The 14,901-nt window shown below is 33.3% G+C and overlaps 2 protein-coding genes across 3 annotated transcripts; both read right to left on the bottom strand.

Annotated features, from left to right (window-relative positions):
* Positions 1 to 71: 71 nt before the first annotated feature.
* Positions 72 to 3,718, bottom strand: LOC114755215 (co-chaperone protein p23-1). Its single transcript, XM_028944082.1, has 6 exons — positions 3,631 to 3,718; positions 2,192 to 2,378; positions 1,942 to 2,104; positions 1,818 to 1,861; positions 1,664 to 1,721; positions 72 to 563 (listed from the first exon to the last, which is right to left on the bottom strand). The coding sequence occupies exons 1-6, from the start codon at positions 3,633 to 3,635 to the stop codon at positions 448 to 450; spliced, it is 573 nt and encodes a 190-aa protein (XP_028799915.1). The 5' UTR covers positions 3,636 to 3,718; the 3' UTR covers positions 72 to 447.
* A 2,648-nt stretch (positions 3,719 to 6,366) lies between these two features.
* Positions 6,367 to 13,189, bottom strand: LOC114755227 (very-long-chain aldehyde decarbonylase GL1-9). Of its 2 annotated transcripts, none has more exons than XM_028944089.1 (3): positions 12,862 to 13,189; positions 12,313 to 12,675; positions 6,367 to 7,362 (listed from the first exon to the last, which is right to left on the bottom strand). In XM_028944089.1, the coding sequence occupies exons 2-3, from the start codon at positions 12,535 to 12,537 to the stop codon at positions 6,817 to 6,819; spliced, it is 771 nt and encodes a 256-aa protein (XP_028799922.1). In that variant the 5' UTR covers positions 12,538 to 12,675; positions 12,862 to 13,189; the 3' UTR covers positions 6,367 to 6,816. The 2 variants fall into 2 exon arrangements, with proteins under 2 accessions (XP_028799922.1, XP_028799923.1); XM_028944090.1 differs by having other exon boundaries at positions 12,869 to 13,189.
* Positions 13,190 to 14,901: the final 1,712 nt, after the last annotated feature.

Raw genomic sequence — 14,901 nt, 5'->3', positions numbered from 1 at the left:
GGTAGGCTAGCGTAGCTTGCATCATGATTATGAATGCGCATCTGAACGCCCTATAAAATTGTACCAAGTACAAACAAGTAATTACCATGAAAATAATATGTTAAAGATTGGTTTATTTTCAAAAATAAATGTGTAACTTGTTATCACCTTAAGAATTCTCCTAAACCTGCTTTAAATAATTATCTATGCACATAGCAGCAATCTTTTCATGTGCCAGGTAACTTAACCACGAGGCATTCCAAAGACTCTCACCTGTAGGTAAGGCAAATTTATAACATCCTCTAGTAATATCATATTGGCAAGCCGTTTCCATCTAACTACTATAAGGTTCAACATCTAAGGTAAATATCCAGAACAGATAAAATGTCAGCCCCCTCAAAAACCTAAATGAACCCCGAGGCAGTAAGCAAGCTCTCGGTGCTTGAACTCATGGTTGAAGCCATGTTTTCAGGCTTTAGCTTCAGGTTCACCACCTTGTTCGTTGCCCACAGTCGCTCCTGTGAGATGTTCATTGCCAGAAGATTCTTTACCAGAAGTGGCCTCTTCTTTGTCGCTCTCCTCATCTGCAAAAAGGTCAATAGACTACAATCAAATGTTGCTGACACAAAAAAAACTACAGGTTCATGATGAGTTTATATCATACTCCCTCATATCATTACTATAAAAACTAGTTGAAATGTTGAATCTAATCATAAATATAAAACATCAATCCACAAATCTCTCATATTTATCATTTTTCCCAAATTTATCTAACTTTAAACCAATATATAATATAATGCTATATAGAGGTATTTTAGGAAGAATGTTATGTAGAAGTATTTTAGGAAGATCAGGTCACATCTATTATAATTACCTAATTTTTCTAGATTCCTTCATCTATCCAACTTAATTAAATGACTTTTATATCAAGGTAATGGGGATTTGGAGGTGAAGATGGGGGATCAAATTATTCTTCAAGTATCAAAGTTTAAATATGTAGAATCCATTATACATAAGGATGGGGCAATTGAGGAAGACGTTTCTCATAGAATACAAGCTGGCTGGTTAAAGTGAAGGAGGCTACCAAAGTTATTTGCGATAAGAAGGTACCCGAGAAGCTTAAGGGAAAATTTTATCGTACTGCTATAAAACTAGCTATGTTGTACGGTAGTGAATGTTGCGCAATAAATGAAAAACAAGAGCACAAAGTTGGGGTGGCAGAAATGAGGATGTTGAGATGGATGTGTGGTCATACAATAAAAGATAGAATTCGAAATAAAAGTATCAAAACAAGAGTCGGTGTGGCACCTATCCAAGAAAAAATGATTGAAAATCGCTTAAGATGGTTTAGACATGTACAGAAAAAGCTATTGGAAGCCCTGGTGAGAAGGATAGATTAGATAATATGGAGTCCCATAAAAAAAAAACAGAGAAAGACCGAGAAGAACGCTTAATGAGGTCATTGAACGAGACTTCCTAGTCAACAACATATCTAAAGATTGGCTTGTTGATAGAATACGATAGCATCGTGTGATTCATATAGCCGACCCTACCTAGTGAGATAAGGCTTGTTGTTATTGTTGTTGTTGTATCAAGCACTAGAGGTAGTATAAAGAATGAAGCATGCAGGCTCCCTTGACTAAAAAAAAAAAGTGAAAGTATATATTTCCATAAACACAATTACCTTCATCATCGCCTGCAGCAAAATCACCCAGTCCCTCACCACCTCCCATGCCCAACTTCTGGAAACCCCAAAAAAAAAAAAATAGTAGAATACGTGTAAGAAGCCTGTACGTAGAAAATACATAAAATTGTGCTTTGGAGTTGTTGGTACTTACAGAAAAATCTAAGCCACTAAAGTCCATGTTATTATCAGCTCCAACTGAAAAACAACAGACAAGTGAGATAAACCAAAGAAAATAAAGGGCTTGAATTCAGATAAACTTGAGTACAGTCACTCACTGCTATTATCTTGCTCCTCATCTTCATCAACCCATTTGTCCCAATCAACTTTCAAAAAAACAGGAGGTTTCCCTCCCTGCTTCAGCAATCTATCCCACCACTTTTCTTCAGCCTTTTTTACTAAGTAGCAGATATTTCTGGAACCAATACTAGCCTTACTCTCCTAAAAGGAGGATTAAGGGAGCAACTTTCACGAAATTGTAGAGAACAGGTATAATCAATGAAATTGCTACAAAAATGGCAACCTTACCTCTACATTAACCTTGTCATATAGATCGAAGTCAACTTCATAAGGAGCTTTTGCTGCACCAGCAGTTGCTGAGAAGTAGAATTTTCCTTCCGGCTCCAGTTTAAGTTTCACATCTTGGGCATCAGGCAACTCAATAGTTATGTAGAGCTTATCAGACCTCTGGGCCCATTTGACATCCGGGTGGCGGCTGCATATTACAAATCAAAAGAATTTAGTGATCCTGAAAGAAAAAAATCTTCCTTTTCACATAAGAAATTATCCTATGTAATGGCAAGGCATCTAGGTTGAAATGATTTCCTTTCCTTTTGAATGTTAACAAGTATTCCATTTGCTGATCTTAACCATGAATAATGACTTGGGTCTGTTTGGAAAAATTTGACATTGTGACAGAATATAATCTCACCATAATAAAATTTGAATATTCCTTCATCCTCACCCAACAACATTAAAAGTTAAAACATGAATCAGGGGGCACAAGGAAACACAAATAAGATACAACATCAATATATTGATGTCATATCAAGTATAGCTGCTTCAATACCACACCTATACCCAATCTGAAAGTGCAGACTCCAGCAACAAACAACAACAACAACAACAAGCCTTATCCCACTAGGTGGTGTCAACTACATGGATTACATGATGTCATTATGTTCTATCAACAACCAAATCCTTAGATAGGTTGTTAACCAAAAGATTCCATTCAATAAAAAGCATTATAAAAATATTCAACAAAAATAAATCATTAGCACGCAGCCATTTATTAACTAAAATGAGTTCTTTTAAGCTACATAGATCAGTGATCAAAGCTGAATTAAATCCAAAAATCTAATAAAAGTACAAGCGTGCCTACCTCCTCTATTTCTGAACAGGAAAACACAAATAAACTAAGCAGCAAGCACCTAACCTGAATGATCTTAGATGTACTCTCAACGATAAAGTTATACCATAAAGAGCAAATTAGAATGAAATCAAGAACTCGTGAATAACGTCAGCTACAGAATCCAGACAAAATAATAGCAAGTCAAAGTAAAATAAAACCTATAGCTATAACCAATACTTGTTCACTCCAATTTCTTCACAGAAAAACTGTTTGAAGTCAAGAGGTGAAATCCTAAAATTGATTATCTACATGTGCAAGGACTCTGGTACAAGAAGAACAATACCCAAATCCCATAAAAAATCCTAAACCCTAAACCCTGAAATAATAAACACAAAAAAATAACCCTATCAAAAAGAAAGGGAAAAAGAAAACGAAACAACAACACAAAGAATTCAAAATACAGCAAATTATATTCAATCCATCAAGAGTCAAAGAGCCAAAGTTAATATAACTGAAACCTAGTCTTCCATATACTATCGAGTTTTCCGCTGACAACTTTCTCAGAAGGTAAACAACACCAAGAGAAGTGCATATGTAAGAGGAAAACTAAGCGAACCTCATCTTCGAATTTTATCTGATCACTCCGAAGCAGCTTACAGTCTCTAGACTTTCTCCGAGAATGCCCAGAGGAACGATGAGAAAATGCGATGGGTGGATTCATTTGCTATTTATATTTTCCGTTTTTATTATCCAAACAGGCAAAATCGCATTCGGTATTTTTGATTTTAGTCTCTAAAATATTTGAAACTGGTATTTTTAATCTCAAAAATATAATCTCTCATTTTAATTTTATTTTTTAAAAAGATTAAAAATACTGTTGTAAATTTTCAGAGGCCAAAAATATTTAGATGAACCAAAATGAAATTAAAATTTATAGACCAAAATAACTGCTTTTAAATTTTAGGAACTAAAATCAAAATAACATCAAAGAGAATTAAATATACTATTAATCTTTATTTATTTTAATTTTTTTCAAAATCATTATTCACAAAAGAAAATATAGCTATATCTACTCCCTACTGTAACAAAATTATTAGTAATATGATGAATATATATTAATTAATTCTAAATCGGCAAGGAAGTTTGCTGTCACTTCAAATAATTTGTGACAAAAACTTAATTAATAATTTTGAAAAATAATTTCTGCTCTTAAAAGGTCAATTTTTCAAAATAATAAAATCTAGGAAGAATTTCAAAAAAAAATACTTTTAAATTTTCAAATTAAAATCAGTTATATTTACTATATTTTAATAATAATTGACAATGTTTAAAAAATAAAGGATAACATATTCTCGTAGTCATTCTTAATTTGAGATTTTAAAATTACAGGGATTTTTTTTTTTTTGGATTTGCCCTAAAATCTGAAAGTTACTTAATTTTATGCTTGCTAAATAATCTTTATTTTCGTATTAATGTTAATGTTATTATTATATTTTGTGAATTGTGTCCTAGAGGTGGTAATTTTCCACTCAATATCATGAACAGAATACGTGACTTTGAAGCAATCTAAGAGATTTAGAGGGAAGACTAATACGGCGTAATATTTGTAGGAGAAGATTATAAAAATTAAAATTAATTAAAAGGATCAAATATTGAAATATAAATTTAAAAATATCATATTATCACTATCCAAAACTTCTACATTTTCTCCTATATTTCTACATACATTTTATTTTTAAAACTAATTTGAATTAACAAATTTCAGTAAATTAAACTTGATTTCTCTCAAGGTTTACAATTTGTGTAGAAATCAATTTAAAAAATATGCAAACATTGTTTATTCATGTCCAAATTAAAGTTGTATTTTGTTTATAAAAAATTAATTTTTTAAAAAAACTGTCACATATTTTAATTGAAAATAAAATTTAGATAATTTTATTGAAATTTAAATTATAATATAATTTATTATATATATGATTTTAAAAATTCAAAGAAAGAAAATTTGTATAATTTATTTTTTTATTTAATAGGAAATTTATATCAGATATAAAAATTACAAAATTCTTCTAATGTCAAGAAATTTAAAGGATTCAAATAATATATTATAATTTTATAAGACCCCTCCTCTAAATCATTTAACAAAAGCCACCTAATTACATAATAAAAAAATTCAAGTAATGTTAAGAAATTTAGCGAAGTCATTTTCGTCATTTTTTAAATTGTTTATATAATAAATTGTATAATAATCTAAATTTCAATAAAATTATATAAATTTTATTTTTAATTAAAAGAAAATTTTAATTTTTGATAAAGAAATAAAACTTTAAATTTTACATGACTAAATAATGTTTACGTTTTTTTTTTTTTGATTGATTTTTACGTAGGTTTGAGAGAAACCATGTTTAATTTGGTGAAATTTATTAATTTGTGTTAGTTTTAAAAATAAAATATAGGAGGAAATATAAAAGAAAATGTGGGATTTAAATAGAAACAATATAGCATTTTTAAATTTATATTTAAATATTTAGTCCTTTTAAATAATTTTTATTTTTATGATTCTCTCCCATAAATATCACTCCTTATTGGTACTTCTCTCTAATTCTCCCAAAAATAATTAATTTGACTAGTTGAAGAAAGTTAGTCATTTTTTAAATAAGGGTGAAAAATCATTCATTATCCTAGTCTTATTTATGGCACCTTAATCTTACATTTCTAGTGCTTTCAACACCCTAATCTTATTTATGACATATTGATCTTATGTTTCCTACGCTTCGAGTATCTTAATTTTATTTATAATACATCTAGTATCATAAAAAAATTAGGGTGCTGGACTGAACACACTAGAAAAATAAGATTAGAGTGCGACATAAATAAAATTAAGGTGTCAGATACATTTAAAAATAATATCAAAGGCAGTAAATACTACACTTTACCCTTTAAATAAGACCAAGTCAATCAAGACAAGTTTCTCATGATCCTGTTGCACCCTAACAAAAATTAACAAGTACTGAAATTTTTTCAAACAACTGTATAATTTTTAATTAAACTATATATTTATCATGTCGTCATTAAAGAAAAATTAGAATTCAAATTGAAAAAAATCATTTACTTAATATCATAAGCAAAATAGTGTCAATTCGAAACAACCTAAACTTCAATATTGAAACAATCTATCAGAAACAATTTAACTATTAAATGCCTTCTGAGCTTACAATTAGTGAGAACTGCAACACTTGTTGATAAATACCGTAAACCTATTATGCATAACCTTTTTAACATTGAGATTATACATTAATTAAGGATACAACAACAGAGAGATTTTAAGTTTAAATCCAAAATCTCCATATTCTCTACCAAATTGACTTGATAACCCACAAATGTTTATCAGCAAAAATACAAATCAATCAGTGTTTCAAATTACAAAATTGGTAACGTGAAAACTAGGTATTCTTTCATGAGCTTACACGTTTAAGTACACCAAAATCAACTGTCCCCACCCTGAAGATTTCCATGACCATTAAATAATGAGTATGATACAGAATGAAGAGAGCAAGAGAATTTGGTAAGCTAGCAAAGCCACCTTCGCAAGATGAACTGAATTACAACTAGGAAGCTTCAATCAAAATACCAAGTATATGCCTATTGGAAAGCCTCCTGGAGATGGGTCAGAATCTTTCCCCATCAGCAAATCTAGCTGTAAGGGAAGGAAGATTGCTCCCATCAGAATTCAGAAGTGACAATAACACATGATCAACTTTTACTGCATGAAACTAGTCCATCTTTTTTGCTTGGCCAAATAAAACTAGTCCTTCTTCAATGCCTTTGCTGTAAAACCCCCTTCCGCTCGCTTTACAAGATTGTACGGCATGTATGTCCCAAGAATTTTGTCCCATATTGAAAAGAATGGTTGAGAATAGTTGTACTTCAGCCCTTGTAGTTGATGGTGGATATCATGATAAGCTGTATTGTTCTGGAAAAACATGTGGAAGATATTTCCTGGCAACCAGAGTCCACAATGATCATCCACGGTCTTAATGACAGCAAAGCAAAAGAACACGATGGCTGTTCTGGCAGTCATTCCAGAAACTAGATACGAGATGGCACCACCAAAAGTGTCGAGAAGAAGACCCTCAAGAGGGTGGTTATACAGGGCACCTATTGCATAAGGAACAACTAGTTTGTGATGTTGAGAGTGGATATGACGATATAAAAATTTGTTCTGATGCATGTAGCGGTGCACAAAGTATTGCCATGTATCCATGACAAACATAGCAATGACGATCTGAAAAGCTTGTACCAGAATAGAAGGTTGCACTGTAACCCCAGATGCATTTGCATTTGAGGTCAACTGCAGAATTGTAGTAAGCATCATTTTAGTAGTTAGGAAACAAAAAATAAGTATATACAATGAATTGAAGATACCAGAGTGCTGAAATGAAACATATTATAAGCCGCATATTGATAAACATGTATCAGTAGAATTTTCTGCCAGCGTTAGATAAATCATCAAATGCTACAGAACCACGTCAACAAGCTGAAAGAACAGCTGTGAAAGAGTTAAATAAAGTTCTACTGAGTGCATCAACATCAAAAGTGCCATTATAATTGTGATTTGGTTTTTGGAAAAATTACATTTCACCCCCTCAAGCTAAAGCCTACTTAAATTTTTAGCACATCAATTTTAAATTGTAACAAAATAAAGTTTCATTTTCATGGAAAAGAGCACAATACTCTTTCTCATTTGCATTTAATGCGGGAGTATTTACAGCTGCCACCACCTCCTGAGAGAAAAGGAAAGAAGAAGAAGGGGTGCTTTATTGCCCTCTAAAACCGATGTACTAGAGTTGCTTTTAAGCCTTACTTAAATAAGAATGATCCTTATTCCATCTGGTAAGTCAACTACATAGAGCACGTAAAGCCAACTTTGGGCCTTAATTAATGAGAATCAATGGTATTTTTCCCTTGACTTTTATCATTGTTCAAGCAAGTCAGTCATCAAGGTTTTTATTTACTTATTTGAAGGTTACTAGGGAACATGATGGTGAAATTGGAACTTTAGCTTCTAGCTCCCTATAATGATCAATATTCATGGCTTACAAGTTATTGTCTCCTTAAGGCTATCATCAGCTAAGCAACACATAAAGGAATGAGACTACTTTGTCAAGTAAGCTCAATCTAAAATATCAAGACTGACTGATTGAACTACTTCCTTACAGTGTATGCATCAAACTGTCATTAAAATTTTGTTGTTTCAGACAGAAAAACCAAATGCATACTTTACCCAAACCAACCATATTTCAGGTATATGTCACAATTAGAACAGGGGGCAGAAAGGGTGCAGATGAATCAACCATTGACCTTTGACTCCTCAAGAACACACTAAAGTTTCTGTTAAGCATCATGCATTAAGTAGCAGCAGGTCATAAAAGCCTGCGAAGGTCATTTGGTTAAGATACAGAAATGATAATGAATCAAGGAAGGACTCCAATTACTAGGGAATGGAAGCCCTAATGAAACAGGTCATTTCGTTATAAATCCAAAGCACAGGTTTCTTCCCCATAAACGAACTTAATACTTGGGTAGCTACCATTACCAGCACATGTATGAGGTACTTATGAGTGTTACAAAATGCATTCATACTCAATACTTCCAAGCAATTATGGCGGGGAAAACTCCAACAGACAAGAAAAAGTAAATTTTCAGGGAACAGCCTGCATTGGTAAGTGAACCAATGAAAGACTATCCTTGCATTCAAAATTATAATTCATCCCAAGAAAGCAAGCAATTTTATAATTATTTATGTAGAAGATAGACAAGAAGAAGCTGCGACGTACAAGAAAAATGCAGACGCACAGTTAAAGCTTACGTGAATGAATGTTCTCATTTCCATCCCAAACAAATTCTAAACTGCAGGTAGAATGATGGCTTCATTAAATCCTTTATTAGCACCAAAATGAGAAAAATCAACTCTCACAGCATGGTTTCAGCAAGCAGTAATTAACAGAAGAACAGGGTCCCAATCTCAAGAGCCCACCAAGTTAACTTCTCCTTCCATCAACTTATCCGCTATCATACAATGCCTCAGCCCAAATGGCAAATGGCAGCACCAAGAGCCAAGCTTTGCCTCAAAAATAAAATTCTTTCACATAAAAGAGACCCACTTTTTTTGTGGCAGAAATATTATCTGATTTAGTAACAATGACCTTTGATTGCTCAAGTCCTCTCCTATCCAAAGCAACACGTAAAAAATAACGATCTAGGATGGAATTTTCAATTGCAGCGGTACCACTATTACATAAGCTGCACAACTTCATCCATGGACCATCTAAAGAGCCGCATACCCCCCCCCCCAAAAAAAAAAAGAAAGAAAAAAACACACAAGGGGAAGAGGAAAGAGTTGCATGGCACATGCATTCTTCCCTCAACACCAGTTTAAGGACTGCTTAATAATAGCAGTAAAACAAAAGGACAAAAAAAATTCAGAAAGACAAAAGCGTACTCTAGTGGGGTAGAGAACTCTCCCCCCAAATTTGGCTATTGAGGTGCATGCATGCAGAGTTCAAGAATGACCTTAGAAACCATACAGCTCAAACAACAGCATTAACCCGTTAACAATTGAAATTTGGGTTAAACAATCAACTAAAAGGTTTTGGGGAGAAATTTCAATGTGACATCTTCACCATCTTTGGCAGATTGAAATTTTACAGATAATCTGAGAAACAATAAGGAATTTGAATCATTGAGCAATGTTTCTCACCCTTATCATCAACAAACTATAAAGGCGGCGCATAAAAGGAAATTGGGACATCTACAAATGTATTACAATGCCAAGGAAACAAACATCTAGTTAGTTAAGGGAACTCTTAAGGTCAACATTATTGATGATTCTGACCTTCCCTTTCATGCAAAAGCCTTTAGAGCTTAAGCAAGGACCAGGCATGGACCTATCCAAACCTTATTCTAGAAGTTAGGGCAGCAAGGACAACTTTTTACAGCTAGGTTCAAGACTGAAGAGGCTCTAATACCATGTCAACGCATAAACTCCCCCAAAAAGCTAAAACCACCGTTACGAAACTCAAGAATGACATTTATTAGTATATCTAACACACCCTGTCGGAGCCCAGAAACAGATGGATAATACTAATAATTAATAACTCATTCATAAATATAACAGATGTAAATAGTTTTGCAAATTTCTATCATTAATTTATTGTGCAGCACTGCAGATGGAAACATGGCTTTTGGTTTGATAGACAGCAAAATAAACCTAATAATAATAAACAAAATATGTTAACTCCCCAAATATTCATCAATCAAGACAAGAGACAACTGTAATTTCCTGGCAACATCTGAAAACTTCTACGAGGTTTAATTTAGCATAGAAGATAAATTAATAGCTAGCAATACATGTTGTACTGTCAAGACTTTCCAATGCTCATATCACAAGATTTTCAATTGTTTCCAGTTCTTTTCGTTTACAAGAAAGAATAGCAGCTTTCCTTGAAGATTCAGCATATTGCCTACACATACACAACTCAGCTACATTATTCAACTTTTAATACAACTTCTCTTGGAACATGCTACATATTGCATAAATTATTCAGCATTTAACTCTCTCCGCCATGTTTAAACCCTTCTATTCAAGCTGTATTATTTTCATTTATTTTTCTTTTTACAATGGAAAAGAAATTATTAACAAAATACAGAATAATACAGCATGTAAAAAAGAAGAGACGAGATCATCCACAAACAAAAGAAACCAACCCAGGCAGTAACACAGAAGGGTCTTCCAATCCCTTTGAAGACCCACAAGGAACCAACCCCCGAAGAAACCAATCGCAAAAATTGATGGGGTGGAAAGAATTGCTAATCAAAAGCCTATCATTCTATTCAAACCAATAAACACCACAAATTGGCAGATAAATTTATGCTTCTTTTGCATCCCATGTGAAAAACCCTGAGATCATCAGGACAAACTCAACTCTCATTTAAAGAAAAAACCTATTTTAGATATATCAAACCACTTCCTTCAGCAAAAGAGATGATTCAGCTGATGTTTTCAAGTCCTTATTATGATTTATACAAGCAAGTTGGTCAAGCAGCTTATCCTTTAACTCATATTTGCTATAGCTTTCCTCAGGTGTTAGTTTATTAGTTGATTGCCATATACAAAAGTGCAAATAGATATGCCTCCAATTTCAATCAAAGGATGTTTGTGACCTTATTGGATTAGTCAGCAACTATGTTTTGCCATTCCTTAACTGTCATATAATAGAACACAGATGAAAAGATCCCAAAAAAAATGTATGTGATACATGATATAGCAGAAGAAATTTCATAAAATGATAATATGAAAAGTTGCTGATTCAAAACCACAGCCTGGACTAAGAGAAGTTGAGAAGTGAACGAAGTATGGTAAGCTTATGGCCAAGAAAAGAAGAGGTTGTGAGACAAGAATATTAAGCATTCAAACACAATATAGGAGCCAATAAGCTGATAGCTCACACGTCTCCAACCTTAGCCTTCAAGCTTCAAGTAAGCTTGATATTCTAGGATTAATTCCCTACGCCTTCCCCTTTCACTTTCCCACATTCAAGCACCAAAATTGCTAAAAATTTATTTTGAAAAAAGCAAGAGATTTCTTGCCTCATTGACTTGAGATAATCACCGAGTTCTTCTCAGTAAGGAACTACAGTTTTATCCCCTCAACAAACTTCTTTATTATACACGGAAGCAAGAGATATTAATCCACGTCATCATATGTTCTTGGTTGAAATGTTTACTCGCATAGTATAAGATCCTCTGTGACTAAATGTTCCACGTCCATTCGCCAGAATTAAAATGAATTTCAGCGCAAGGTAGAGTGTACTGAACCTTTTTTAATTCAACTTTATTATCCCCAGAATACACTCTCTTCACCCCCGCAATCCACATTTGGGGGGGGGGGGGGACTCAAGGCTGTTTATCAGTTCATTCAGTTATGATCAGTCGTTTAAAGGAAAAAATAATAACCTGGCTATTTAATTTGATGCACGGGTTTTAGCTTTCTCTAAGTGAAGTCAGTCGTCAAATCACTTTGCAAGTCAAATGAAAGGGGAATGATCCAAAATAAAAAGTGGGGTATCCCAAAAGAGAAAATAGATGAAGAAAAAGACAAAAAGAGTTAATGCAGGCGAAAGCAACAAGAAAATGCAGGGGACGAGTTTAAAATGCAATCGAAGGTTTCTTTAGGAATGCTACTAGCCACAAATCTCAAACACAAATTAGTAGGAATGAGCTCAATCGTCGAAGGACTTACCAATAGTAGTGCCACGGTTGCCTGAACAAGCTGTTGAAGTAGAACACCCTTCACCACGGCCAAGAGTGGCACCAAATTCTTCTCTTCCTCTTCTCTTCTAGAATGTAACCGATAATTGTCCAAAGGTGGCAACAACTGATAAAATCCAGCGTATATCCAATAAAGCACAATAGGGGCAAACGTGCCCATCACTTCGTCGCTCACATATCCTTCCCAGAAAACCATGATAGGTCCAATGTGAAAGTGAAACAAATCAACTCAATGCGAGTAACTCAAGCCCCAGGAAGGAAAAAAAGGGGCGCAAGTCAAAGTTTCATTACAACAGGAGATCTAATAACATTGAATGAATTCTTCCCTCACGCCCTGTAAAGGAAAATGAGAATGAGAATTAACACATGCAATAATCCAACTGCATGTTTATATGTTTCGCAGGTTTTGGGGGGAAATCAGATGAACCACACAATAGAACCAAAATTCAAAATTCAAAAAAGAAAATCTGGCAAGCCCAACAGAATACATGACATTCTTCCCAATGTAGAAATGGCTTACCACTTACAAGCATAACCAGTTGATCAAAAAACTGTCGTCGTCTTAGAAACCCTCCAAAAGAGAAAGCGCATTGGACATTCAGATCTAAGCGTTTGAATGGATAAACAGTTGGTGAATGGTGACAGTTGTGAGATTCCAAAATATCGAAACTTTATATTATTTTGATCTGCTTTCTTTGCCCCTCCACTCCACCTTCTTCTCGGCGAGAGAAGAATCGTGTTTGGGAGACAAGAAAATGATTGAGGTATTTTCCTTTCTGGCATCAACTTTTTTTCCTCCCCTCTTTTTTGTAGAAGGTGGCGATGAGAGAGAGCAGCGAGGCGGGCATCGATAAAGTTCCGATATTTCCAGCTCACAAAAAAAGCTCCGAAAATGGATGCTTACACGTGCTGCGTTCATCATCGCAGACACAGTAGCCTCTCCCTTCCTTCAATCACGTACGTTCAAAGGCTTGGGACCACGCGATGCGACGCACGTACCATCCGTACACCTTTTTTTTTTTTTTTTTACAAACATTAGACCATCAAAATCAAACACGCATAACTGAAGTTCAATTTTTGACTCGTAAAAAAAGAAAAAAGAAGGTTCAGTCCAAGAGTGTAATTTTCAAGTTTATAATTATTATAGTTAACTAATATTGTTATTATTGACATTTAATATTTCAAACTCTCAACTTCTGTCTCAGCCCCCCCTTGTATAATTTTGTGAATTGTGATTGTGCTATTTGACCTAATTTTAGATGACATTAATAATATTGTGACCTTTTTTGGTTAAGCATAGGCTCTTTTTTTATTAGAAACAATTTTATTTGAGATACTATTAAACAATAAATGTGAATCCTTTTTACTAAACTCAACCCGTATTGATAATAATATTGTGACAATGATACAAAAGCCCTTCTAAAAATAAGAATTGGTTGATTTGATCTAGTAACACACTATTGGTTTTTGTTGACGTTTGCTCACAAGTGAAACCTCCTATCTTATTTTAAATTTTGAAAGAGGTTAAAACAAGGTAAATAATATTTTTAATAATATTATTAAATAGACTAGCTGTAGAACTGGCTATTGAATTGAAAGATAAAAATTATCTTCGCCATGAATTTTATTTAATGTAAATATATATTAAATAAAAAGCTTAAATATAAATTTATAGTAGATGTTCACCTAAAATGGTTCTACAACAAAAGCAAAGTGGAAAACGTAATTTTTCATGTAAAGACTCTAGTTATGGTAAAGGGAGGCAGCAATTACATGTGTTTATCCTATCTCAGGTAGACATTTGAAAGGTTACTCTAGATTTCTAGTACACCTGGGATTTTTCAACTCAGGCATCAAGAGTTAGTTCTTCAAACAAGGAAGAAATAATGGATATAAAATAATGAATAATTTTGATTTGATTATTATTTTTTTTAAAAGTTTTCAATTAATTTTTGCACTATTTTTCACATCCTTTTCTATTAAAAGTTTATAACTCCATTTGTTTGAAATTTTAAAATTGAAGTCATTTATTGAAAAAAAAAATCCCCCCATAACCCTCATTTCCCCTCGACCCAAACAAAACTAAATGTCATAATTAATAAAAGAAACCTCATTGTCAATTATACTGAGGTTTTGGCTTAGGTTAATTTAGCCATTGTTGTTTCACTTATTGAATTATGTTAGGAGTAGTTTGGCTTGAGTTGGTGATGGATTAATTGGATTTTTTAAGGTATTGAATTATGTTAGGAGGGGTTTGGTGTGAGTTGGTCATGTTTTAATTGGATTATATTTTTTAATTTTAATTAGTAATATTAATTTGGTTAGGGGAACTTTGGGTCCCATTGGGCCCAAAAGGTGGGGTATTTATAGCTTAGGATATGGTTCTAATTCAGACAAGCATAAATCACCTGATTTAAATGTTCATATGTATGGGCCAAATATGTCAAATATTAGGCATTCTGATCAATAAGAATCTCCACGTTGTGCACTTTATTGTCAAAAGTCAATTGTGTTTTCAAAAATTGTTTGCTATTGTGTGTATGGTCTGAATTTGAAAGCT

Source organism: Neltuma alba, unplaced genomic scaffold (assembly GCF_004799145.2).
Source record: "Neltuma alba isolate B1F8T4 unplaced genomic scaffold, ASM479914v2 tig00010239_pilon, whole genome shotgun sequence".
Taxonomy (NCBI): Eukaryota; Viridiplantae; Streptophyta; class Magnoliopsida; order Fabales; family Fabaceae; genus Neltuma; species Neltuma alba.
The sequence above is the reverse complement of the archived record's forward strand: the minus strand, read 5'-3'. Positions and strand labels throughout refer to the sequence as shown.